The 24,994-nt window shown below is 59.7% G+C and overlaps 1 protein-coding gene across 1 annotated transcript in view; it reads left to right on the forward strand.

Annotated features, from left to right (window-relative positions):
* CFAP77 (cilia and flagella associated protein 77) overlaps positions 1 to 24,994 on the forward strand; it is an 87,275-nt gene that overhangs the window by 59,946 nt on the left and 2,335 nt on the right. The window contains exons 4-5 of the mRNA XM_081103294.1: positions 3,308 to 3,413; positions 5,516 to 5,617. Of these exons, the coding sequence (XP_080959420.1) occupies positions 3,308 to 3,413; positions 5,516 to 5,617 (208 nt within the window). The remainder of the gene's footprint in view (positions 1 to 3,307; positions 3,414 to 5,515; positions 5,618 to 24,994) is intronic.

Here is a 24,994-nt window from a genome sequence, read left to right on the forward strand (position 1 = left end):
TCGGTACAGTAAGCGCTCACTAGACTGCGGGCATGTGTGAATCTCAGTTGTTCGCTGACGCCCAGCAGGCCAGTCGCGAGGTGTGGTGCTAGCTCGGCCTGGCTCCCTGGCTCTGCTCATGCTGATCCCTCTGTCCAGAGACCCCTCCTGGCCATCTTCTGCTCAAACCCGAAGACCCATCGAAAGGTGGAGAGGGGCTTTCCTCGTCCCACGCCGCTGCTCAATGAGCCGCTCTCTCCTCTGAGCGCCAAAGGCCGTCCGTCCCTACACGGCGCTCAGCCTTCAGTACTGCGAGGGCCAGGGCTGCAGGGCAACAAGCCCACAAGCTCCCAATGAAAATGCAGCACGTCACTCACTGGCTGTGTGGTCTTGGGCAAGACACTGAACTTCTCTGGGCCTCTGATTTCTCATCTGTGAAATGGGCATATTCACATCTGTCTCTAGAGTTGTTGTCCTAAGGACAGAGGACGCAGCAGGAAGCCTGAGCTCTGACGATCGTTATGGCTGCTGCAGGCCTGTGACCCCAGAGTGCAGGGAGCAAGCCCCTGGGAAGGTCTGAGGCCCCACCTGGGAGTGGCCCGGCCCCCTGGGCTTGGCCTCTAGCTGCAGCCGGCCTGCTGGCCTGTCCCCTTCGGTCTCTGCAGAAGTCAGTTGCACGTTTTCTCGGCTGCAGACACTGGTCTAAGGGGTGGGAGTTCAGGCCTTGCGCCTGGAGTGTGCTGTGTGACCCTGGGCCAGCCATTTGACCTCTCTGGGCTCCGCCTTCCCCGCACCGTTCCCACCTCATTTAGTGAGGATAAATAATTCAGAGCTTCTGTGGAACCCCTCCAGTTCCTCCCAACAAAGCTATACCGAGACCACGGGGCCTTCAGCCTGTGGCAAAAATCATTCGTTTTGGGGGTCGGGGAGGATGCCGTTCTGCATTATAAAGAACTACCCTTCCCTTTTAAAAACTGAACATGCTGTAAGGTAGCAGCCGGAAACAGCTGTGGGAGAAAACAAGAGACCTGGCTCCTAAAGATGCATCCGGAGGAGCCGAGCACTCGGGGAAGATGCTGAACTCCCTGGCGCGGGGCAGGCAGGGTCTCCCAGGCCCAGAGGCCGGCCACCCTCCACCGCGGCTGCTGTGGAGAAAAGGGGCGTCTGGTCTGATGTTCGCGGGGCTGGGCCTGGTGGGGTGGGCCTGGGGTGGGCTCTCGTCCTGACACTGAGTCTGGGAACCCAGATCCATCTCCCCATCCCTGGCTATGTGGCCCCAGCCAATCTCACGACTTTCAGACTTGATTTCTTTCTTCCTTTTTCCCTCTCTCTCCCTCCCCCTCTCTTTCAGCTTAGGCTTAGTCTAAGAGATGGGAGGCCATTGAGAGTGCTTTAAGAAGGGGTGCTATGGCCCGGCTGGCATAGCTTCCCCATCAGGGCACATGCCCATGTTGCGGGCTTGATCCCCAGTGTGGGGCGTGCAGGAGGCAGCCAATCAATGATTCTCTCTCATCATTGATGTTTCTCTCTGTCTCTCTCCCTTCCTCTCTGAAATCAATAAAAATATATATTAAATATATATATTTTTTTTTTAAAAAAAGGGGGGGGTGATGTGATCTGATCTACACCCCGAGTTCTCCCCAGGTCAGCAAGGCCCCCACTTTAGTATCCAAGTTACAGAGCCAGGGCAGACCTGCCCGATGTCCCTGTGGCCCCCCCCCCCCCAGGTTTGTCAGGAGCGCCTCCTGCCTCTGCCCAGGTAAGAAGGACCTTGGCCGGGGCGGGCACAGCGTCAGCAGGCTGCAGGATGGGGAGGGGAGGGGGCAGGCCTGCTGTGATGCCGGCCATGGGGGCTGGGAAGACAGCGCCTCAGCCAAGGCCTCTGGGGCAGATGTTGCCAGATCACCGTCCAGGGTCCCTGGAAAGCGTGGCTGTAAATTAGGCGGCTCAGAAGCCTGGGGCAGGTAGTGATTAAGCAATAAAGTCCCCGCAGGGGCAAAGGGGCAGGACAGCAAAGCCCTGGGCGTGGCCGTGCGCCGGCTGCCCGGGGAAGAGGCCTCTGAGCACCTCCTGTTTCTAAGCCGCTGCCCCTCCCTGCAAACAGGGACCCCTAAGGGGTCCGCGTGGGGAGCGTCCGGATTTGTACGCTGACCTCGGGGCAGAGCCAGGCTGAGGGCTGGGGTCTCGGGTCCTACCGGCACGACCTTGGGGTGGTTTGTCGTGTCTGTGAAGGAAGGTCACGGGTAATACGGGGCTCCCAACCTTTCCTGGGGCGCACCCGCCTCTGAGCCTGTGGATCCTCCCCCCAGACAATGCCTGTGCACCCGCCCAGAAGTGCCGTCTGCCATTCACGGGACTCAGGGGGCTCGGGGTGACGGCTGGATCAGGCACCCCCAGATCCACTTTCGGGGACGAGGCTCTGACACTGCCCCGGGGTCCTGCGCCCCCAGAGAGCAGAGAGCGCGCCGCACGCTGCCTGGGCTCCTCCCGCTGTGGGGCGGTGTCCAGGCTTGGGCCCTGCGCTGAGCGTACGAGCTGCAAGCCGTTTCTACCAGTGTTTCCCAAAGTCTGCCCGAGGAACCCCTGGGGGTCCTTGTCCTGGGCCTGGCGTAACAAACCGCCACAAACTCGGTGTCTTAAGACAACAGAAGCGCTGGAGGCCAGGGGTGGGCAGGGCCGCCGCCCCTGGAGGCCACGGAGGGTCTTTCCCTGCCTCCCCCTTCCCGCTCCTGGGGGCCTGGGCTCCTGACGGGGGGCTCCCACCTCTGCCGCCTCCTCACAGCACCCTCTCCCGACCCTGCGTCTCGCTTCCCTGCATCTCTCACAGGGAACTGTCACTGGCCCTGGGCCCACCCTGAACAGCACGCACACGATGCTTTCCCCCGTCTTGCGATCGCTCACCCGCCCCCAACTGCAAAGCCCTTTTCCCAGACCGTCCTGGCCACCAGGCTCCGGGGTCACCAGTCGCCCGCTCCGCCCCTCAGAAGCCTGGCCTGGACCCGTGACTAAGCTGTTCGGGCCCGGGGGAAAGCCAGGAAGGAGTGAATGGGGGAGGACAGAGCTTTCTCCACTGCTTTGCTTTTTCTTTTTCTCTTTTTCACTTTTTATGAAAAATTTCAAATGTGCACGAAAGGAGAGCCAATAGGGCCAGACGCTCCTGGGGTGAACCCTCACCTCAGCCGCAACTGTCATCAGTGTTTGTGGGCGACCATGCGGGGCGCCCGCTCCTGGGGAGAGGGGTTTTCCCCGGAGCCCAGATGGCCAGTGGGTGGCTCCCAGAGGGCGGGTGGCCGGGGGAGGGTGCCTCACACGCCGGCCTCGCCCGCAGGCCTTCCACGCCCCTGTTCGACCTGCTGCAGCACCGGTACCAGAAGCTGTGGGTGCAGGAGCAGAAGGCCACCCAGAAAGCCATCAAACTGGAGAAGAAGCAGAAGGTAAAGGCGGCCTCGCTCCCCAGTGGCTTAGGGTCGGGCGGCAGAGGCGGGAAGGCCTGGCCCCGCAAAGCTCAGCTCCGAGAATGAGCCCCGTGCACGCCTGTCCCTGGGGGTGGCTGGGAACCACGCTGAGTGTGGCCTGGCCCACAGGGCATTGTGGGAAGTTTGAGCTCCAGGGGGTCTTGTCAGGCTGAAGCCCCACCTAAGCCCCAAGAGTGGAGATTCTGCGGGGCCCGGCCCCTGGCCTGTGTGCCTGACGCAGGATTAGAACCCGGCTCTTGCTCACACTCTCTCTTTCTCTCTCTCTCTCTCTCTCTCTCTCTCACACACACACACACACACACACACACACACACACACACACCTGCCTGCGGACTTTCCACCAAACCTCCGCACGGCCTCCCACATCCAGAAATGAGATTTTTTAAACATAAATTTTTATTGGTTTCAGAGAGGAAGGGAGAGGGAGAGAGATAGAAACATCAATGATGAGAGAGAATCATGGATCAGCTGCCTCCCACCAGGGATCCAGCCAGGACCCAGGCATGTGCCCTGACCGGGAACCGAACCGTGACCTCCTGGCTCATAGATGGACGCTCAACCACTGAGCCCCGCCGGCCGGGCCGGAAATTAGATTTAAATGCAGTTCTGCACAGGCTGCCTTGGCCTCACAGAAAACTGCGCCGTGTTATCTTCCAAGAAAAGGCTGAGAAGGCAGAGGGCCGAGACCGCCCGCCCGGGGGCGGGGCCCCGGGAACATGAGTACAGTGGGGCCTTGACTTACGAGTGTCCCGACTAACGAGTTTTTTGAGATACCAGCTGTCTCTTGGCCAATTTTTTGCATTGAGTTGATAGAGTAATTTGAGTTAACGAGCTCGGTCTCGAAACGAATTAAACTCGTAAGTCAAGGCCCCACTGTATTGCACTCGAGGAGAGCGTCCTGTTCCCAATGAATGACTCGGGCCCTGAAAACACTTCCGGGGCCTCAGCTACGTCAGCTCATCGGCGCCTCTCCGAAGCCCGGGCGGGGGTGCGACCTGCTTCCCAGGGTGGACACGGAGCTCAGAGCGGCGGTGCCCACGCAGGGACGGGGAGCGGGGACGGACCTGGTCCAGCGTCAGCCAATTCCTGCAGCACGAGGCCGGAGACCCGCGCCGTCACTGAAAGCCAGACCCCTCCCTGCTCACGGGGCTGTATCGGTCTCATCAGAAGCAGGACTTTGGTGTCCCTGGCTGTTCCAAAGCTCAGGACCCATGGCGTCCCCCCTGCCACGCGGCCTGCGGGGAACAGGCCGGCGCACACCCCGTCTTCCCGCTGCCGTCGTCCTGCGCCCCCCGCGGGGTTGGCACCTCACCAGGTCATCTCATCTGATGCATTTTCAGATGAGGAAGCTGAGGCTCTGAGGGACTGAGTGAGTGGCCAAAGCGTCAGGAGAGCCGGGCTTTTCTGGATGCCGATCACGGGAACGCTCAGGGACAGGGGCCAGTGTCCGTGACGTCCTGGGGCCACGGGGGGCCATGGAGGAGTCTTCCCGGATCCTGGGGCCCTCGGGCCAGGCCAGGAGAGGCACCCAGCGAGGCTCAGGGGCCCCAGGTCCCCCCAGGCGCACGGTGGAGGGAACCAAGGCCACCCAGCCCCCTGCCGCTCCCGGCAGTCAGAGTCCCAGGCGCCGGCCCATTCCAGGGCAGAGCGGGTACAGCCTTTTACAAGCAGCGGGTGTGAGAGGTGCGTCTTTCATTAGCAGCTGGTTACCGCAGCTCAGAGCCTGGCAAGTCCACGGGACCCCGAGCCTCCCCGGACCCACCTTCTGCTCTAGAGACGATCCGTGGGCAGTGCCCTCCTTTTCTCAGCAGAGCACCCCGTAAAGTAGCTAATGCGAGTGGCTCCACCCCAAGCACTGCTTGGGACCCGTGGAGAAGGGCTGGGTGTAGGGGGAAAGGTACCCTCTGGGCTGCGACGCCTCCGTCCTTGCCACCCGCCTGGCAGCTTGGCTTCTCTGAGCCGCCAGATGAGCAGCCAGGTGGGCGGCCAGGTGAGTGACCAGGGGAGCCGCCAGGGGAGCTGCCAGGTGAGCGTCTGCCTCTGTGTTTCTCCGGCTGCAGGTGAGCCTCGGGAAGCTTTACGAGACCCGGAGCAGCCAGCTGCGGAAGTACAAGCCGCCCGTGAAGCTGGACGCCCTCTGGCATATGCCTCACTTCCAGAAGGTCAGGCTCACTCCCTCCCCACACCAGGCGGCACCCATCACCTCCCGGGCGGGATCCCCGTCCTCTAGACAGCAAGCTCGGTGGGCTCCCAGCCACCCAATAATACCATCAGCAGCGGCTGCCAGCCCTGAGCACATCCTCATGCCGGCCTGGCTCAGGGCACGACCTTATGCTGGTGAGGACAGCCTCGGGCTGAACCCGGCCGTCTGACGGCTGAAGCCTGGGGTCTGTCCATGGGGCGGGCACTGTGGGTCAAACCCCCTCCACGGAGGGGGCCGTTCAAACACCACACCCTGCCCTAGAGACTTGGGGGCGCAGACAGCTCCCCAGGGGGCATCCCTGGGAAGCAGAGCAAATGCCTCCAGCAGCCACCAGCTCCAGCCTCAGAACTGAGTGGGGTCCCTTCGGCCGCATGGCCCTGCCTCGGTGGCCAGACCGGCGTTCCCATAAGGGGGGGCACTGTGCCGAGGAGGGAAACGGGGCGACCTGGGGACAGCAGCGTTGGGATGGGGGGCAGACAGCGGCACGAAGCGACATTCCCGGCCAGCCAGGCCCGGCGCCGTGTCGGGCTAAACTGCAAGTTAGGCAATGAAGGGGCCGGCGCCTCCCTGAGCCTAATGCAACCGAACAAGCTGCCGAGCTTCGCGAGAAGCCTGCCGCCCCCTTGACGCGGCCTCTCGTGTCCGCCCGCTGGCCTCTGACAGCGCGTGTCACTGACCATTTGCCCCGCCGCCTGTCGGCCGCCCGCCCCTGCGCACGGGAACGTGACCGGCCGTCGGAGGCCTGGAGCCGCCGAATCGCCGCTGTGCGGCGGGTCCTCCTTGGCACCAGATGCCCCGCGTGGCTCTCGGCCCCACAGCAGCGACTCCCACCCTCAGCCCTTCGTCTCTGATGTAGGCGATGGACCAGGAGGGCTCAGAGGCCTCCCCCCTGCGGTGCAGGGAAAGCTTCCTCCTCCCCCCACCCCCCCACCCCCCGGGGTCCCCGCGACTGTCCTGGGGCAGGGCTCCTGCCTCACTCGCCGCCTCCCTGCAGCGCGAACGCCGGTGCAGAAACAAACCAACAGCTTCTATGTTCAAAGGCAGAGGCTCGCCTGAGCCCTGCGGTCTCTCCCAGGCGTCTCTGCCGTTGGAAAGCGCTGCTGTGCGCACAGGAGCCGACGGCACCGCTCGCCTTCACTCGGCCCTGGCATTGTGCTGTCACCCGTGTGTGTGTGTGTGTGTGTGTGTCATACGAGTGTCCTGACCCCTGGGCAGAGCGCCAGGCTGGGCCCGGAACCCTGGGGCCCGGGACTGCAGGGCCCAGGCCACCCCCATCACGTCGCAGACACCGCAGACACCGCAGACTCCGCGTGGGAGAGAGTAGGGATGCCAGCCCCGGGCGGGAGGGTGCGCCTCATCTTGTCCGACTGCCCAAGCGACTCTGGGAGCCACCTGGTACACCCAGCACAGACCCTGACCCAGATGCGGCCGCCACCGACGGGACACTCAGCCCCACCCTGCCCCCCGGAGGGAAGTAACACCTGCCAGAGGGCCTCTGAGCTCGCGCCGGCCCCGAGTGCTGGACGTGCGTGACCTGCAGACCTGAGGTCCCCGCTCTACTGCCGGCCGAGGAGTCTGAGGCTCAGAGGGGCCGAGGGCCTGGCCCTGTGAGAAGGGGACCCGGGTTCAGTCCGGGGCGGCCTAAGCCTCTTCTCTCCGCCACTGGGCTGTGCTGCCCCCCGGAGACCCCTTCCCTTCCCTCCCCCCCAGCCCCACCCCCGCCGACCCCCTTCCCGGCACTGGTCCACACTGCAGCCAGCGCCCTACCTGCACCGTTACTGGTCCACGTCCAGCTCCCCCAGCAAGTGCGAGCCCAGCGGGACCGTGCCTGTCACGCCCCATCGCGTCCCCGAGCCCAGCACAGCCTGGCACCGAGCGGGCGGTCAGTGACTGTCTGTGGAAGGAAGGAGTGGAGGGGAGGAAGGAAGAGTGACAGTGCGGCCCAGAGTGACAGAAAAATGCAGAAGCCTTTCACCGACCTGATGACACCCACCTTTTCCCAAAGCACACGTGCCAGCACCAGCGCCAGCGCCCCGGGGCACCGCCCGGGCCTGGACTCAGGAGGCCGGGCGGGCGGAGTCGGGCTGCCCCGTCCACAGCGGCCTCGAGCGAGCGCCAGGCCCCAGGAAGCCCTTTCCTGGCCGGTGCCCTGTCCTGTCGCTGCTGATGCCCGCCCCGCCTCGGCCCCGCCCCACTAGGAAAGGAGAAAGCCCTTCCAGAAAAGCGGAGCCCGTCAGGGTGATGGATGACCTGCACGGACCCTCCCCGCTCGCGAACAGATGTCGCTGCTGAACTCTGTCAGAAATAATTAAACGCCTTTCACAGGGAGACGCTGCGGCAGGCGCGGCCTCCCCGGGCTGGTCTCGGCCTCGCAGGCTGGCTCCTACCCGCCCGCCCCGGGCCGCCCCTCACCAGAGGGACAAGGAAAGGAGGCACGTGCCTCGGGGCGGTGAGCCCTCGGGCCGCGGGATCCGGCACACAGGCTCCCCATGGGCTCTGCCACCAGCAGTTCCACGAGTGGCCAGTGCCCAGGGAGGGTCAGCCAACAGCTGGCAAGTGGCCTAAATGCTAAGAGGCCTGGGCCGGCCGCCGGGCCTCTCTGGGCCTCAGTCTCCTCATCCGACAGCGAGGGCAGGGCCAGCTCCCGATCTCTGCCCACTGAGGGCTCCAGGCCCCCAAGTCCACTGGCCAAGGAGCAAGAGGACGGGCACGGGGCTCTCGGAGGCGGCGGCCCGGAGCCAGCGTGCACGTCGGGGAACAGCTCCGATTCCCATGTGGGGGACGAAGGGTGAACTCGGCGGCCTCCACCCCGAGTGAAGGAGGGCTGGGCGGGGCGTCACCCTCTGTGCTGGTGGCGTCGCACTCACAGGCCTTCCACCAGCTGTGCTGGGTCTTCCTGGCAGGGGGAGCGGCCGGGGAGGGAGGGGCGGCCGTGTCTGTGCGCGTGTGTGTGTGCATGTGCGTGTGCGTGTGCCTTCAGGGCCAGCCAGACCTGGGTCCCATGGCAGCCCCGTCACCCCCAGCCGGTCTCAACCTTCCGGAGCACCTCTGCTCCAGGCCCCGTTCTCCGTGCCAACCAGGCTGCTTTGGGGCCACTGGCCGGGCAGATGGGCAGACAGGCAGACAGGGAACTGACAGGCACACGGCCAGATGGGAGAGTTTGGAGAACTGGTGTGAGCGTTTGTCCCCTTCAATGGAGGGGAGACACCAACCTCAGTTGTCAGCTCAAGCTTGGGGTGGGGACAATCGCCATAGCGATCACCCCATCACCACGGTCCTTTATCCTCCGTCACCACAGGCGGCCAGTGACAACGGCCCAAAGACAAAGGGGCGAGCGCTCCAACTATTTGCGTGGTGCCGACCGCAGGGTGGAAGGTTGGGTGCCTCCAGTCAAGCGGTGGCTCACATGCATGATGTTAAACAGACGCAGAGATGGTCCGTGACGTTGAGGGATAGTGCACAGCCACGAAAATGACATCAGTCTGTGCTTACTGACGCGTTACTAACACAGCACTGACGTGTATGTGTTGGGGTAGAGGCGGCTGCGCTGGTTACAGGTGTGAGCGCCCGAGGGCAGAGCCGGAGGAGGGGCCCCGGGGCCAGGGGCGGAGGGATGGGGTGGGGGGAAGGCTGAGTCCTACTTTCTCTGATGCTCCTTCTGCATTGAGTTTTCACAGTGAGTACACGTAGCTTTTACAAAACAAGGCAGGCGATCTTCTTAAATGTTTTTAAAGGATGAGGGCTCTCCCCCGCTCCCGGTGCTTGTCCCAGAGCGGGAGCCCCCTTTCAGCCCAGTTCCCTCTGACGGTCCGCACGCTCTCGCCGAGCTCTGGCCACACCGGTTTCTTGTGTTCTCCTTGTGTTCTCGGCCGTCAGGTGTGAAGGCCCGAGGCCGGCAGTGAAGGGGGCAGACTTGCAGGGTCCAGATCTTTACAGCCAAGTCCAGGTTCTAACTGAAGATCCGCAATCCATTTGGGCCCTGGCCAGTGTGGCTCAGTGGACAGAGCACCGGCCTGTGGACTGAAGGGTCCCGAGTTCGAATCCGTCAGGCGCAGGTACCTTGTGTGCACGTGCAAGAGGCGACCCATCAATGTGCCTCTCACATCGACGTCCTCTCGCGGCCTCTCCCCCTCCCTCCCACTCTGTCTAAAAACCAATGGAACAAGCATCCTCCGGTGAGGATTAACGGGTCTCCACCTCCATCGCCTCCCCCACCACAGGGCCCACCCCGACATGACACGGTCATTCCGTCGCTAGCGAGTGGACAAATCCTCTTGACTCACTGGCTGTGGGCTCAGCCCCGCGGCTCAGGGATAAGGCCCGGCGGAGACGCTAACGGCTTGGGCTACAAGCTCCTGCGTCCGGAGGCTGGATCGGACTCCTCTTTGTGGAAGACTGACCCTGCGAGGCCCCGGGCCTCGGGCTCCCCACAGAATGGGGACGTGGGGAGCAGCGGTCAGCCACGCAGTGACACCCCGAGACGCGCTGATGAGTGAAGGCTGCTGGGTCTAAGGGAAGGGTTTTCTCCCTTAAGCTCTTACAAACCCGCGCTGGCTGCAAAGTTAACTCTGCCAACCCCAGGGTGGCTCTGCCGCCTCTGCCCCCTGTGCCAGCCCGTCCGCCCGCCGCCTCTGCCCCCTGTGCCAGCCCGTCCGCCCGCCGCCTCTGCCCCCTGTGCCAGCCCGTCCACCCGCCGCCTCTGCCCCCTGTGCCAGCCGTGTCCAGCCCAGCCACTCCCTGCAGACCCAGAGGGGCAGCCGCCAGATGTGTCCCCGCTCTGAGTGCCCCCCCCCGGGGCATTCTAGGGGTCCTGCCGCGGCGTCGCTCCGGAAGAACTGCTTTAAGGGTCTGAGCTGCTGTGCAGGGCGCGGGGCGCGGGAGGATGTGCCACCCGCGGGACGGGGCAACGGGAAGCGTGAGTCAGAGCCCGGAGGCAGCTGGCATTGCGCCCCAGCACAGAGCCCCCATCAGCGAGCACATCCGTGCGCAGAAGGGATGAAGGCAGGGGCTTAATTGGTTTTACAGCATCCGGCCCCTCGTAGGTAGAGAATTTTTAGGCACCTGCTCACAAGGTGACATTTCTGCTCAAACACTGGCAGGTCACAGGCAGCCAGAGCGGAGGCTCTGGGACCAGGACAAAGGGCAACATTCCTGGGGCCCTGGGGAAGCTGGGGGTGGGGGAGTCGGGGAACCAGGTCAGGGGGAGGGGTCAGGTGTCTATGCCCGGGAGGGCAGGAGAGGCCGGCATCGCAGAGGACAAGGGAGCTGGCCCTTCTAACAGGACCGGCCCTGCGTCCTGGGGACCCCCAGCCGCCGTCCCCTGAATCCTTCTAGCACCTGGGAATTTTCAGTTTAATCCAGAAAACTCTTCTCCCCAACCGGGCATGAAAAGATTTCAAATGTTGTGCTGAACGTCACCCGGGAAACAGAGTAAGCCCATTGCTTGGGCATCAGCTACATGTTCCTAATCTCCAGAGACGGCGAGACCCTCATGTGGAATTTTGGGCGCCGATGGGGCCGTGGGGTCCCCAGTTGATGCCTCCAGCTCGTCCCGCCCCCAAGGGAATAAACCCTCAGTGCTCTGAAGAGACTCTCCTGGGCTCGAGGACGAGTGTGGGCCACCTCGGGGAGGACTCACTCCGTGTCACCCACGAATCCCCCATCTCCACGTGTCAGCCCCTGTCACCAGGCGCCGACGCCGCTGGTGCGACCGACCAGAAGCTGCGGAGCACGTGGCCAGCCGGGTCCCAGCAGATCAACACACTCAGTGATTCACTCAAGGTTCATTGTAACTGAGCTTTGTCGAAAGTGCGGGCGAGAGGCACCAGGAGGCGGGTACCCTCGTATCTAAAAGCCATGGGTGTGCCCGGCTGGCGGGGCTCAGTGGCTGAGCATCAACCTATAAACCAGGAGGTCAGGGTTCGATTCCCAATCAGGGCACAGGCCCGGGTTGTGGACTCGATCCCCAGTGTGGGGCATGCAGGAGGCAGCCAAACAATGATTCTCGTCATTGATGCTTCTCTCTCTCCCCTCCCTTCCTCTCTGAAAGCAATAAAAATATATTTAAAATAAAAGCTGTGGCAGCGAACACATCCTCCCTCCGACCCCCCTCCCCCTGTTCCCCTGGGAGACGCAGGCCACGGGCGCCACAGGGCAGCCGTGGGGAGAAGGCGAGGCGAGGGCCCTGCTTTCCGGCCTCTGCCCTTCCTCTCCTCAGAGGTCTCGGGACTCGCTGCCTCCGAGTGGTGCAAACAACAGGAAGAGTGGGGACTCTGGCCAAAGTCGGCCGGCGGGCGGTGCGGGAAGGGCATCCAGAAGCTATTCTGAGCCCGTTCCCAGCGGCAGCCACAGTCACAGCCGCACCTCTGCGCGCCAGGCGGGGTGTTGATGAACGATCCCGCGATGTCTGTCCTCTCAGCCACCGGTGCGCGGAGGGGAGTCACTGTCCGAGAGGAGGAAGCCAAAGCTCCGAACTTAAAGTCCGTGCCCAGGTCCTAGCTAACCAGAGGCACAGCGGGTGGGGCTGGCCCCGTGGGTCCTGGAAGAGCCGAGCAATAGTAAGGCCTGCGCCCGCGGTCAGGGGTCGGGGGGGTAGGGGGCGCTAAATGCCGGGCCTGGGAAGGCTGGTGGACGGCGGTCATGAGCTCAGGGTTTCATGGGTGTCCGGGGGGCCGTGCCAGCCCTGGCCTGGCTGATTTAAGCCTTTGCAATAAACAGAACTTTCCACGGCCCTGAACGCCCTTAGGCCTTGACAACACCCCTGAGCATCTTTGAAATCGTGGTTTGGCCCGAAGGCTAAAGAGGAAAGAAGCCATCGACCGGGGTCCAGGCTGCGGTTACAAAGGGCATGAGGCAGGGGTGGGGCGTAGGAGGCGGGCTGAGCCTGTGGGCTCGAAGCCACGCTGGCTCAAGGTCCCAGTCTGCCTCCCCGGCCGCATCTGTGAAGTGGGGACAGCAGGAAAGAGGGCCATGCAGGTGCGTGTGAAGCACTGGCCACAGCTCGGCTGGGCGACGGTCAGAGCAATCGTCTCTGGGTTGGACGAGCTTTGGCATCGGCCCTGCAGGCGGTTCTCAAGCTTGAATGTGCCTGCAGGTCTCCGATGGAAGGGCTGAGCTGGTCCCGTGGGTGGGGCATCCACCAAGCCTGAGTCCTCAGCTCCCTGCACCCTGTCAGCGGCGACTGCACAGCTATAATTAAAGTATTTCCTGTGGCAGCCCTGGCTGGTTTGGCTCAGTGGATAGAGCGTCAGCCTGCAGACTGAAGGGTCCCAGGCTCGGTTCCGGTCAAGGGCACATGCCCAGGTTGTGGGCTTGATCCCCAGTAGGGGGCAGGCAGAAGGCAGCCGATCTATGATTCTCTCTCATAATTGATGTTTCTCTCTCTCTCTCCGTCTCCCTTCCTCTCTGAAATCAAAAATTTATTAAAAAAAAAAAAAAAGTATTTCCTGTGGCAAGTGGCCATGCTTTCATGCGTTCCATACGAAGCTTGTCGGGGCTTTGAGAAGAAGCAAGGAATATGAACTTCAGCCTTAATCTGCTCCAGCTGCTACAGCAACACCCACAGCCTGGGGCTTAAATAGCAGACGTGTATTTCTCTCAGTTCTGGAGGCTGGAGTCCAAGATCGGGGTGCTGGTGTGGTTGGGTTCTGGTGAGGCTTTTTTCCTGGCTTTCAGATGGCCACCGTCTTGTGTTGAGAGAGAGGGAGAGAGCTGGTGTTTCTTCTGAGAAGGGCACTAATCCCATCCTGGGGGCCCCACCCTCATGAGCCTAATTACCTCCCAAAGACCCCACCTCCAAACACCATCCTATTGGGAGGTATGACTTTTAGGAGAACACAATCACCTGTTCCCACTTCTACGCAAGAGCCATCTGTCCACCCATCTATCTGTTCATCCATCTATCCATCCATCAGTCCATCCATCCATCCATCCATCTGTCCATCCATTCATCCACCCAACCATCCATCTATCTATTCATCCATCTGTCGATCCGTCCATCCATCCATCCATCCATCCATCCATCCATCCACCTATTCATCTGTCCATCAGTCCATCCATCTATCAGTCCATCCGTCTGTTCACCCAGCCCAGACTTGTTGAGTGCCCACAGGCTGTCCCTAACAGCAGTTACCCCGAGACCTCTGAGAGTCTCCTGTCTGTCCACATTTCCCCAGAGCAGGGCCCAGAAGCTGGCATCCAGAGCCTCGCTGTCTAGTCGAGGACACTCAACTCTCAGATTCTTATTCTTATTTGCCTCTTCTTAAAACACCCCCAAACACTTCTTCCTGCTCATTGTTCCAATAAGAGAAAAGGGGAAAGACGACACCCCGCCTCGCCGTGTGCATCCTGTCCCAACGGGCCATGGATGCCACCCATCCGAGCCTGTCCCCGGCTTCCCCGGCAGGAACAGGGGCTGCTCCACAGCCTGATGCGCAAGCAGCGCGGCCCTGCCGGGCACTGCGCGGACGGCACAGCGAGGGCTGCATCTGCAACCAAACACAGAATCAAAGGCTGTCGACGGAGGAGCCACGCGCCCGGATAACCACCTGGCGCTACCTGAGAGGGCACCGTCAGGGAAACTTCCAGAGAAAGTAATTAGGGCGTCCCCGCCGTCTAAATTCGGCAGTAAAACTTGGAGCTCTGGAACTGCATGCTCCCAGGGACCTGGTGCCTCCTCCCGGCCTGATCCTTCATCAGAACCAGCAGAGGTTCCTGCGGGGATCGGCTGGCGTGTCCCCCAAGCCCCGTGCGCCCCCGCAGGAGTCGTCTCGTCGAAGACGCGGCAGGCAGCAGACGGGATCACCGCTTGTGGGACGGGGTGAGATTAACATACAAATGTATAGGCCTCTCTGAGAGCTGGCAGGCGCCCATGAATATTCATCAAGTACCCACGGCGTTCATGATACCAACATGCAAAACATACAGCCCTGGCACCGGGGAGTCCGCACACAGATCCGCGCTCGGCGCCTGCAGCCGCCCCGGCGGGGGCTCAGGTTAATATTTATAGCAAGTGGCCTCCTCTTGCGTCATCAGCACCTGGCCCCCCGGGGGCGTCCTGGGGAGACACCGGCCCCGTCTCGGTGGGCTGTCCGCTCGCAGAGCCTCCCTCCAACAGGCTCGTGCGAGCCCTCCTTAGCTCTCGCTGTGCACAAAATAGAAAGTCCCACTCTAGTCCTAGCCAGTTTGGCTCAGTGGATAGAGCATCAGCTTGCGGACTGAAGGGTCCCAGGTTCGATTCCAGTCAAGGGCACATGCCAGGGTTGCGGGCTGGATCTTCAGTAGGGGGCCTACAGGAGGCAGCCGATTCATGATTCTCTCATCATTGATGTTTCTCTCTCTCTCTCCCTCTCCCTTCCTCTCTGAAATCAATAAAAATACACTAAAAAGTCCCTCTCTCTACTGCTATGCGCCCCCTCCCCATATCCTGCTACCTCTGAGTGGGGTGGGCAGGGAGGGTAGCACGGCCCCGACTCTCCCGCCGCCCATTTGCAGCCAGGCCTCCCGGCCACCTCCCAGGAGGACAGTCCGGCTCTGGGAAGAAAAGGGGCCTCTTCCTGGCAGCTCGGCCTGTCACCGCATTTGTTGACAACCCACTGAAAACAGCCCTCACTGCCGTGTGAAGTCTCCTTCCAGCTCCCATCCAGGCCTCGGCAGACAGGTTTGAAGGGCGAAGAATCTGGGAAACACAGACACTCGCCCACCCCCAGCCCCGTCACCGAGGGAGTGGGAGGAGGCGCAGCCGGGCGCGCGGGGCGGACGGCCCCTCACCTGGCCGCGCGGTGCACCGCCTCCAATTAAATCAAAACGGTTTGTTTTTAATGGTCTTTTACACTGACAAGTGGGCGATCATTCTGGGCCCACGAGCTGTCAGGGAACTGAGGCAAATCCTCCGTTGATAATGCCCAATGCTTCCAATTAGGAGCCGAGGCCGCTCCTGGCGCGCTAACGATTCCCCAGCCGCCCCCCGGGCCCCTTTGGCGCCGGCTGCTGCTTCTCGCCTCCGCCGCAAATTACTGACACCAAACGGAAGGCCCGTCTCCTCGCCACGCCAGGCCCGGCCCTGTTGGGCTTAATGAGCCGATGGAAGTTTCGTGGCTCCGGCGCTAAATTCTTTTCTTGTTTGACAGCTGCTCGGCTAAGGCGCGTGTTGACCTTATAAAAGATTTAGTGTTTCTCATTATTTTCTGTCGAGCTTCACAGTGATGGCTCGGCGGGTATCATTTGCATCTGGGGTGCGTGCCTGTGCACGCGCGCGTGTGCGTGTGCGTGTGCATGTTGGACGGGGCCTCCAAGGTGGAGACGGGGAAGGGGGAAGGGGCGTCTTCTCCCGTCTTATCTGGCTCCTGCAAACAGCTTCCAGTGTGACATTCCTCTTGGAGGAGGGGTTTCAGAGAGCAAAGCCCAGATGGTGGATGGGCGCTTGGCTTCCAGGCCTGGGGTGAGCGGGGGGCGGGGAGAAGGGGGTGCATGTTTGGGTGGAGCCTGCAGGACAACAGCGCAGCCGTGCACGACCGGAGGACACCTGAGCCAGACTCAACGCCCAGGACCGTCCAGGGCCATGCTCGGATGCCCCCAGGAGGGCCTCCCTTTCCGCTCCAGGCCCTATGTGGAGCCGCGGCCAGCAAGCCTCCTCCCTCAGCCCTGATCCTACGTAAGGATTTACTGGTTGTAAAAGCAGAGCCACTTATTTAAAGGTGCACATGTTACTGCCGCTGGAGATGGCTGCGAGCACCGCGAGTCCTCATTTGGTCCCTGCGTCCACGCCAAACCGGCCGCGCTCGGAATAGCAAGGCTCCAGGGGGTCCCGTGGCTCCTGGGCTGGCCTCCTGCTCTCCGCTCCGGCTCATCGGCTCCCTCTCCACGTCCTGCCCACCCACTGGCCATGCCAGCTGAGGCGGCCTGAAGAAGGAGGGACACGAAGGGCAGATGAGCACGTTGACTCTCTCGCCGGGGCTCTCTGCCTTCATCCTTGCCACTCAGAGACTCTATTTTGATCTTTTAGAGCAAAAACACGGCATCTCCCTCCCCTCCCCCCTCGCCCCTCCCCCTGTGCCCATGGCAGACCCTGCTCAGCAGTCGTCACACACTTTTTCACGAGCCTAGACTCAGCCTGAGAGTCCTTTGAACGGAGACGGGCACCAGCCACCAGTCTGTCCGAGCTGACAGGTGCAACAAGGCCACTCGCCCCCGCCACGCCCCGGCCTTAGAGGGGCCATTTACATAAATCGCCAAGTACCCCAAAATTCCTCACCCTTTTATGCTACATCAGGGTGATTTTTATATAAAAGTAAAATAAAATATAACCCACTAAAGGAAAAGAGATAAATTCAATGTCATCAAAATGAAAAACTTTGGTGCTTCCAATGATACCGTCAAGATAGTGAAGAGACGCCCTGGCCGGGTGGCTCAGCTGGTTGGAGCGTCGTCCTCCTCACCACGGGGTTGCAGGCTCGATTCCCGGTCAGGCCACATGCTGGGCGGCAGGTTTGATCCCCGGCTGCGGCACACACAGGAGGCAGCTAATCGATGCTCCTCTCCCACAAGGATGTTTCTCTCTCTTTCCCTTCCTCTCTCTCTAGAACTCAATGGAAGCATATCCTCAGGTGAGGGTATAAGTAAATAAAGAAAGAAGAAAAGCCCTGACCGGTTTGGCTCAGTGGATAGAGCATCGGCCTGCGGACTCAGGGGTCCCAGGTTCGATTCCCGTCAAGGGCATGTACCTTGGTTGCAGGCACATCCACAGTGGGGAGTGTGTGGGAGGCAGCTGATCGATGTTTCTAACTCTCTATCCCTTTGCCTTCCTCTCTGTAAAAAATTAATAAAATATATTTTAAAAAAAAGAAAGAAGAAAGTGAAAAGACAACTCACAGAAGAGGAGAAAATAACTGTAAATCATACAGCTCATAAGGGACTGGGAATGCAAATACACCCACTATCTCTTCACTATCTTGACGGTATCATTTGAAGCACCAAATTTTTTCATTTTGATGACATTTAATTTATCTCTTTTCCTTTAGTGGATTATATTTTACACCTCAGTATTGAAATGTAAATAACCCAATTTTGAAATGGGCAAAGGGTTTGGATAGACATTCCTCCAAAGACGAAGCACAGATCACCGAGAAGCACACAAAAACTTCTCAACAGCATTAGCTTTTAGGGAAATGTAAGCCAGAACCACCGTGAAAGACCACTTCATGCCCACCAGGTGGCTATAGCAACAACAACAACAATAATAAAAAGACACACAATAACAAGTGTTGGCAAGGATGTGGAAAAACTGGAACCCTCACGGGTTGCTGGTGAGAATACCGTCACAGTTCCCCAAAAGGCTAAACCTAGAGTTCCCACAGGACCCAGCAATTCCGCTCCTGGGTGTGTACCCAGGAGAAATGAAAACGTACGTCCAGACATGAATGTCTCTAGCAGCATCATTCATAGGAGCCAAAGAGTGGCAACAACCCAAATGTCCATCTTTAAATGGGTACATTTTATAAATTATATCTCAACTAGAGGCCCAGTGCACGACATTCGTGCACAGGTAGGGTCCCTAGGCCTGGCCTGTGATCAGGGCCGATCGGGGCCTGCCTTCCCTGGCTGCCGGGTGCCAGCCAGGGCCTTCCTTCGTTCCGCGCCACCCCCTGGTGGTCAGCACACGTCATAGCAAGTGTCCCAGTCTCCTGGTTGAACTGCAAGGGGACACTTTGCATATTAGCCTTTTATATATAGAGATACAGCTGTTTTAAAAAAGAAGATTCAGGCCACTTGGAAAAGAATAGCCCACGTGAGTCAGGTCAGTGCTCAGCACCTAGGTTCAGTCTTTGGAGCCTGGAAGAGCGTGATGGTGGCCAAAATGGCCTTGGATGATGAGGGAGGGGCAGTGTCCTCGGTTTCCCCCAGGATCCACTGTGACTCTCACTCACCTGAGACCTGTTAAACCCAGAGGCGTAGGAAGCAGAAGTGGGTCTTCGGGGAGTTCAGACAAACACCCGCGTGGTCACCCGGCCCTTCGTCCACCAGCATCTGGTGAACAGATTCGCTGTTCGATTCGGATCTGAACTGGAAATGACCAAGGGATATTGGTTTGGCTTCTGGAAATAGCAACTCGATTCTCATTTTCAAAGGCATCAGGGCTGCCTCTGCTTCTGCCCCAGCAAGTCTCGCCAGCCCTGTGGCCCGTGGACCCTGGTCGCTTAGCAGCTGGGTGAACCTGGGCCAGTGTCTCCACCACCCTGAGCTTCAGCCTCCCCTCCCTTCAGGTGAGCACGCCCCTGCCCTCAGGGGCCGTGGCTCTGCCCCCCACCCCCACGTCCTGGAACCCCCCGTCAGAGCCGCGCGGAGCAGGAGGCTTGTTTCCTTGCCGAGCTTGGCTGTTCTCTGAGACGCAGCATGTGTCGGCCCCTGTCCTTGTTCTGCCTATTTTTGGACCACAGAGAAAAGAGAGCTGGGAGAAGAACGATTTCGGAGAGACCAGCTGTCCCGGGAGAGCCTGGCGCCCTCGCTAATTAGTTCACCTCCCGGACCTGCCCCATCAGAGCGCGGGACGCAGCACTCGCCGGTGACGTCCTGCGCAGACCCGTGTTCTGCGGGGCCTCTGACCCCCGGCGGCCCCGGCTTGACAGGAATTACTGGCCGGGGACGGATCCATAATCTCCAAGTGCCTTCATTAGAGGAGACAGCCCCTCAATCTTTTCAAGAAAACCTCGCTCCCCGTCACCTGAGCACTTGTCACTTAGAAAAAAACAAACCTAAACTGAAATCTCTATAGCTGTCATTTTTTTTTTTTTTCTGTTTGGCAGGTTATTTTTTTTAAATCTGGCTATTTTTTCTCAAATCCTGCCTTTTGATTTCTTGGTCCCCAGACCTGGCCGATACTTGGCATCCTCTGGGGGGACCGTCCTGGGGCTGTGAAGGGGGCTGGGGTCGGCCGGCCCCGCTGCTCCTTGTAGGACGTGTCAGGCACACCGGAAGCCGCCCAGCCTGTGACTGGGCTGCGGAGGGTCGTCCTTCCGGGCTGGTGGACGCACACACCGTCCACCGTGCGTGGGGTTGGCTTTACAAAGCAGGCCCGCGCTGGGGAGATGGCGCCAAGGAAGCCACTCCCCACCGTACAGAGCCCGGGGCTGGGGCGGTCTCAGTGTCCCCGCTCGGCCCAGGCCTCCTGCTGAGGGGAGAGGGGGGAGGGCAGAGGAGGAGGAAGGCACAAGGCCACTCCCTGTTTAGCACGTGGGCCAAGCTGCCCCTCCCCGCCCAAGGCCACGGCCACCAGGCAGAGGAAGATGACCAGCGTCTCGCCTCCGGGTCTTGGACACTTTCTTTTATTTATTTTCTTGGTAATCCTCACCTGACGATATTTTTTTCCATTGATTTTTAGAGAGAGTGGAAGGGAGGGGGAGAGACACTCAGAGAGAGAAACATCAATGTGAGAGAAACACATCGATTGGTTGCCTCCCACACACGCCCAACTGGGGCCAGGGATTGAACCTACAACTGAGGTCGGTGCCCTTGCCTGACTCTCTTTCCACTGAGCCACACCGGCCAGGACTGTGATTGTGTTTTATCACCATTTCCCCAGCTCTGCCAGACGAGGCTCCCTGAGTCCTCCTTGCACCCCGATGCCCAGCTCGAGTCACCACAGGGCGATGCTCGGTGGGTATGTGTGGAGTGAAGTAATTCATGCATAAATGAAAGGACCCATCTGACCCCCTGGCCCAGAATGCGGGCACTCTCTCTGTCCCGCTGCCGGCTCATTGCACACAGGGATTTCCTGGTGAAACTGGATGGGGCCTTCCAAACTGGCATAAACACCAAAAACTCAACAAATACTGACAAGGCATCTGAATCACACAGATCGCTTTGGCACCAAAGACTTTAAATTAAAAATCAATCACAAAATGTAACTAACGAGCTTGCCTGGCAATTTTAAAGCGTATTCATAAATAACTTACGGGCCAGAGAAGAAATCCAAACAGAAATTCGGTAGGCATGAAATGAGAAGAGAACTGAGCAAAAATAAATATACTCAATACTTGTGAGGAGAGACGAGAGGAAATGCAGGGGCGACATAGTTGCTAACACCATCTATACTAATAAAAGCCTAGGTGGTCGTCACACCGTGATGCCCTCACACCGTCACAACCCATCACCAGGAGGCTGTGTGTGCAGTGGGTGCACACAAGTGGGCGAGGACTTGACGCTGTGTGCGTAGCGCGGAGGAGGCGGGCCCCAGCGGCTCTGCGCCACGAGGCCTAGGGGTCTGCAGCTCTGGCCTACCTCTTTGGGGCAATTCATCGAGGAGCCCCGGATGGGTGGGCGGGGCCTACCTCTTTGGGGCAATCGATCGCGGGGCTCCCGCACTGTGAAAGAGCACAGGCCAGGCTGGGGGAGTTTCCCGCCCCCCGGGTGCACGAATTTCGTGCACCGGGCCTCTAGTCTTTCTCTCTCTCTCTCTCTCTCTCTCTCTCTCTCTCTCTCTATATATATATATATATATATATATATATATATATATGGCTAATATGCTAAGTGTTTATCTGACTGGTAGCGATGATGCACACTGACCACCAGGGGGCAGACGCTCAACACAGGAGCTGCTGAGCTGCAGTGACTTGGCAGCGGCAGTTCTCGGGTGACGCACCCCGAAACCAGAGAGGAGGAAGCCCGATTCCTCGCGGGGTCGCGCAATTCCACTTTTGGCCGTGGGTTATGTTGTTGCTGGGGCACTCTCAGCCCCGAATCTGGTTTACTGCACACTTGCATTTGCGTTCCACACCCGGTATGACAGCAACTTTGCAGAGTGCCCTCTCGCACTCCGGGACCCCTCAGGGGATGTCAGAGAGCTGGTTTCAGCCTGATCCCCGCAGCCCAGGCTGAGGGACCCCACCTGCTGGAGGGACCCCACTCACTCCGCAGACACCCTTAGAGCCTTGGCACCACCCCAGGTGTGTCCGGCCAGGGAGGGACCACAGGAGGTTGGCTCCAGGGTGTGTCCGGCCCATCTCACCCAGTCCTGCCCCACCAGCCATCTTCTAATTAATTAATTTCCTTTCAATGTGCATGAATCCGTGTACCAGGTCACTAGTGTTATATAAATGTCAAGGTTAGAAAAAAGAGGATTAGAAGGGGATTAGCTGAGCAGATGCCTCTAGATGCCAGAAAAGGAAGAACAGAGAAACCTCAAAGAAGGATCTAACGAAGTCAAGAGCAAAACTGGCGAAATGACGAGGGTAGCTAATAACTAATAGGATCAACCAAATGAAACGCTGCTCATTGAAAGTGGACCAGAAAAGTGCGATGCTTCTGAATGACTGGGAAATAGAACCCGAGAATCTAGGTCCAGGGCGAAGTGGGGACCACAGTGGGCAGGGACCGGCCGGAGGAGAGGCGACGGGTACACTGGCTGCCAGGCTCCGCTCTGCCCGGGACCCCCAGGGACCCTGGGAGAATCGCTTTCCACCTTTGGGCCTCAGATTTCCCACCTGCAGAATGGGAGGGTGGGATCCAGTGACCTCCAAGGTCTCTCCCAACCCTGGCTGCCTGGAAATCTTGTATTCCAATAGGGGGAGGGAGGGAATTACGATTCCTCGGGGCAGCGTTGACTACAAATCTCTCTTCAGATCTAACGGGCACCCTAGTTTGCTTGCATTTCTGTGGAGAGCGGCTACAGTGTTTGGACAGGTTCAAGCCTCAGACTGTTGGCAAAGCCACATACATGTCCCAGCTTGGAGGGCAAAGCCCTCCCAGCACAATGAGAGCCAAAGGCTATGGTTGTAAGCTTGACCTTGTAGTCCGACCCTGCAGGCCGAGGTAGCTAAGGGCTGTGGGCTGATTGGGGTGAAGCAAGTGCTGCCAAAACAAGGCTTGATAGAGTTCAGAGAATGGCAACAACAGGAAAGAAGCACATTTGAAATTCGCAAGAACATTGTAAACATCTTGCCCTTGCTTTGCTTTGTGTGATCTGACTATAAAACAGTGGTTCTCAACCTGTGGGTCGCGACCCCTTTGGCGGTTGAATGACCCTTTCACAGGGGTCGCCTAAGACCATCCTGCATATCAGATATTTACATGACGATTCATAACAGTAGCAAAATCACAGTTATGAAGTAGCAACGAAAATAATTGTATGGTTGGGTCACAACATGAGGAACTGTATTTAAAGGGCCAGAAGGTTGAGAACCACTGCGTATAAAATAAAGCTTCGGCTTACAGGCTGTGTCACTGTTTCCTCATCCAGGCACAGTGATACACCTGGTCCCAGCTGTATTCTCTTGTCTGTCTTCTTTCATCCTTCACCGCCCCTCCTCAGGTTCACCCCTGGCTGTGCTGGACACGGTTCACATTTCCTCTCGTTCTTCCTGCACCAGGGCTTGGGCTGGTCCCCACCCTTAGGACACTTTCCCCTCCTCTTCCCGTCCTCTCTAGAAAGATCTTGTGGCCCCCAGGTGGAGTCAGAGTTCCCCAGACCACAGTCTTATTGTCGTCAAAGTTAATGATAGCAGAGAGCGTAGACCAGCGCCCGGCCTGTCTTACTCGCCAGTGTCCCCCGTGGTGGCGGCGCCTGGTCCTTATCTGGGCAACACTGTCCATTCGAACAGGCCCAGCGCCTTGGCCCACCTGGGTATCGCCGCCCCCGCCCACCGGCCGGGCCCTCGGACGGGCCCTCGGACCGCTGGCTGCCCTGGCGCCAGCCCCTATTTACCTGCCTTGACCCAGCGACTCAGCTCCAGTCAGCAAAGCCGTCTCCTGCCAGAGCCGTCACAGTTCCGGCTCCGGGCACGGGCAGCCTGCCGACGGCTTAATTTAGAAGCATCTCTGAAGGAATTCCCCCCGCGCTCCACGGCTCTCGTGCTTTCACTCGGGGGTCCGCTGGGTCGTGACCACACACAGCGTGAGGCCTGACTAGTCATTAGGATCCTCATCGCTGGCGGAGCTGCCGGTTCAGGAGGAGAGTGAGCACGTGGGACCGGAGCCCACGTTCCCGGCAGAGACTTTCACACGACGCGTGTCATCAGCATTTAACATGGGGGTGAGTGTCGCCACGGAGACCTGGGCCCAGAGTCCCCGCTCTGGGTTCACCCTGTGTGACCTGGGACGTGGCTCTGCCGTCTGGGGGCCCGTTTCCCCATCTGCACGACGGAGACACACCTGGATGCTCCGAGGCTTGTGCGGAATAAATGCCGGGCCCCGCAAGTCCCAGGCCCGTGGTTCTGACGTTGCTGTTGACGGGGCGCCCTGCTGCTTCGCCTCTGAGGTCTGAGCCCCTCTCCGTGGGCATCAGGGATCCCCGGGACAAAAAAGACTCACCCCGCACGGGGGTGAGCTCTGGCTTCGGTCAGCTTTTAGGAGAGCCCATCAGCACCAAATCAGCACCCACCCACCCACCCACCTACCCACCCACCACCCAGCATGAGCCGTACCCATCGCCTCACCCGGCTCCCGGTGGCTCCCGGGCTGTGGTCACACCCCTCCAGCCTCTGCCTCCATCTTCCCACGGCCTCCCTCCTGCGTCTGCATCTCTGTCCCTTACAAGGGTGCTCATCAGGGTGCCCCTCAGAACAATTAGAATGTTCTCATCTCTACATCCTGCATTACGTCTTCAAGGGCCCCTTTTCCAAATAAGGTCCCAGTCACAGGTCCTGGGGGTTAAGGCACAGACACCCCCTCCAGGGTCACCATTCAGCCCTCTACCAGGACCCGGGAGTCCCCGCCGGCTGGGCATGTGAAGCAGGCAGGGTGCCCGCGAGGCCCCCAGAGACCGGACGTGCCAGCCGCATGGAGCACCTCCAGCTGCCTTCTGGGAAATCATGTCACGGTGTCAGAATCAAGCCGTCCCTTGCCAGAGGCGACACCGTGGTGCACAGACGCCTCTGTTTCTGGCTATTCTCTCTGCTCAATAACCTTTCCGAGGCCACGTGGGAATTTCTCTGAAACTGGAGATTAAGCTGGAGACAAGATCATGGTTCCATCAAATGCCTTGAACGCCAGGTGCTGAGCCCTGGGTCGGGTGGGCATCAGGTGACGGGTTACCAGAGCCGGGCATGACCCTGACACAGAGCCAAGAAATCTGAGACCTGCGGCTGGGGCCCCGACGGCTCCGGAAACACCGCCACCGAGGGCCCGAGAAGGGACAGAGGGTCCGCGAACCTCCGGGTTAGGACTTGGGGGTATTTTTCCTCCCTGAGGAGAGAGTCCATGGCTTTCTGTAGAGTCTCGAAAGGGCCTACACCCGCCAGAGATGAAGACTGTGGTCTTATGTCCTGGAATAACTAACCAACAAACCTCAGCATGGGCAGAATATTCTAGAAAGAATCCGGAACGTAGTGCCTAGGGATTGGGG

The sequence above is a fragment of the Myotis nattereri genome, assembly GCF_964212035.1.
Source record: "Myotis nattereri genome assembly, chromosome: 12".
In the NCBI taxonomy this organism is placed as follows: Eukaryota; Metazoa; Chordata; class Mammalia; order Chiroptera; family Vespertilionidae; genus Myotis; species Myotis nattereri.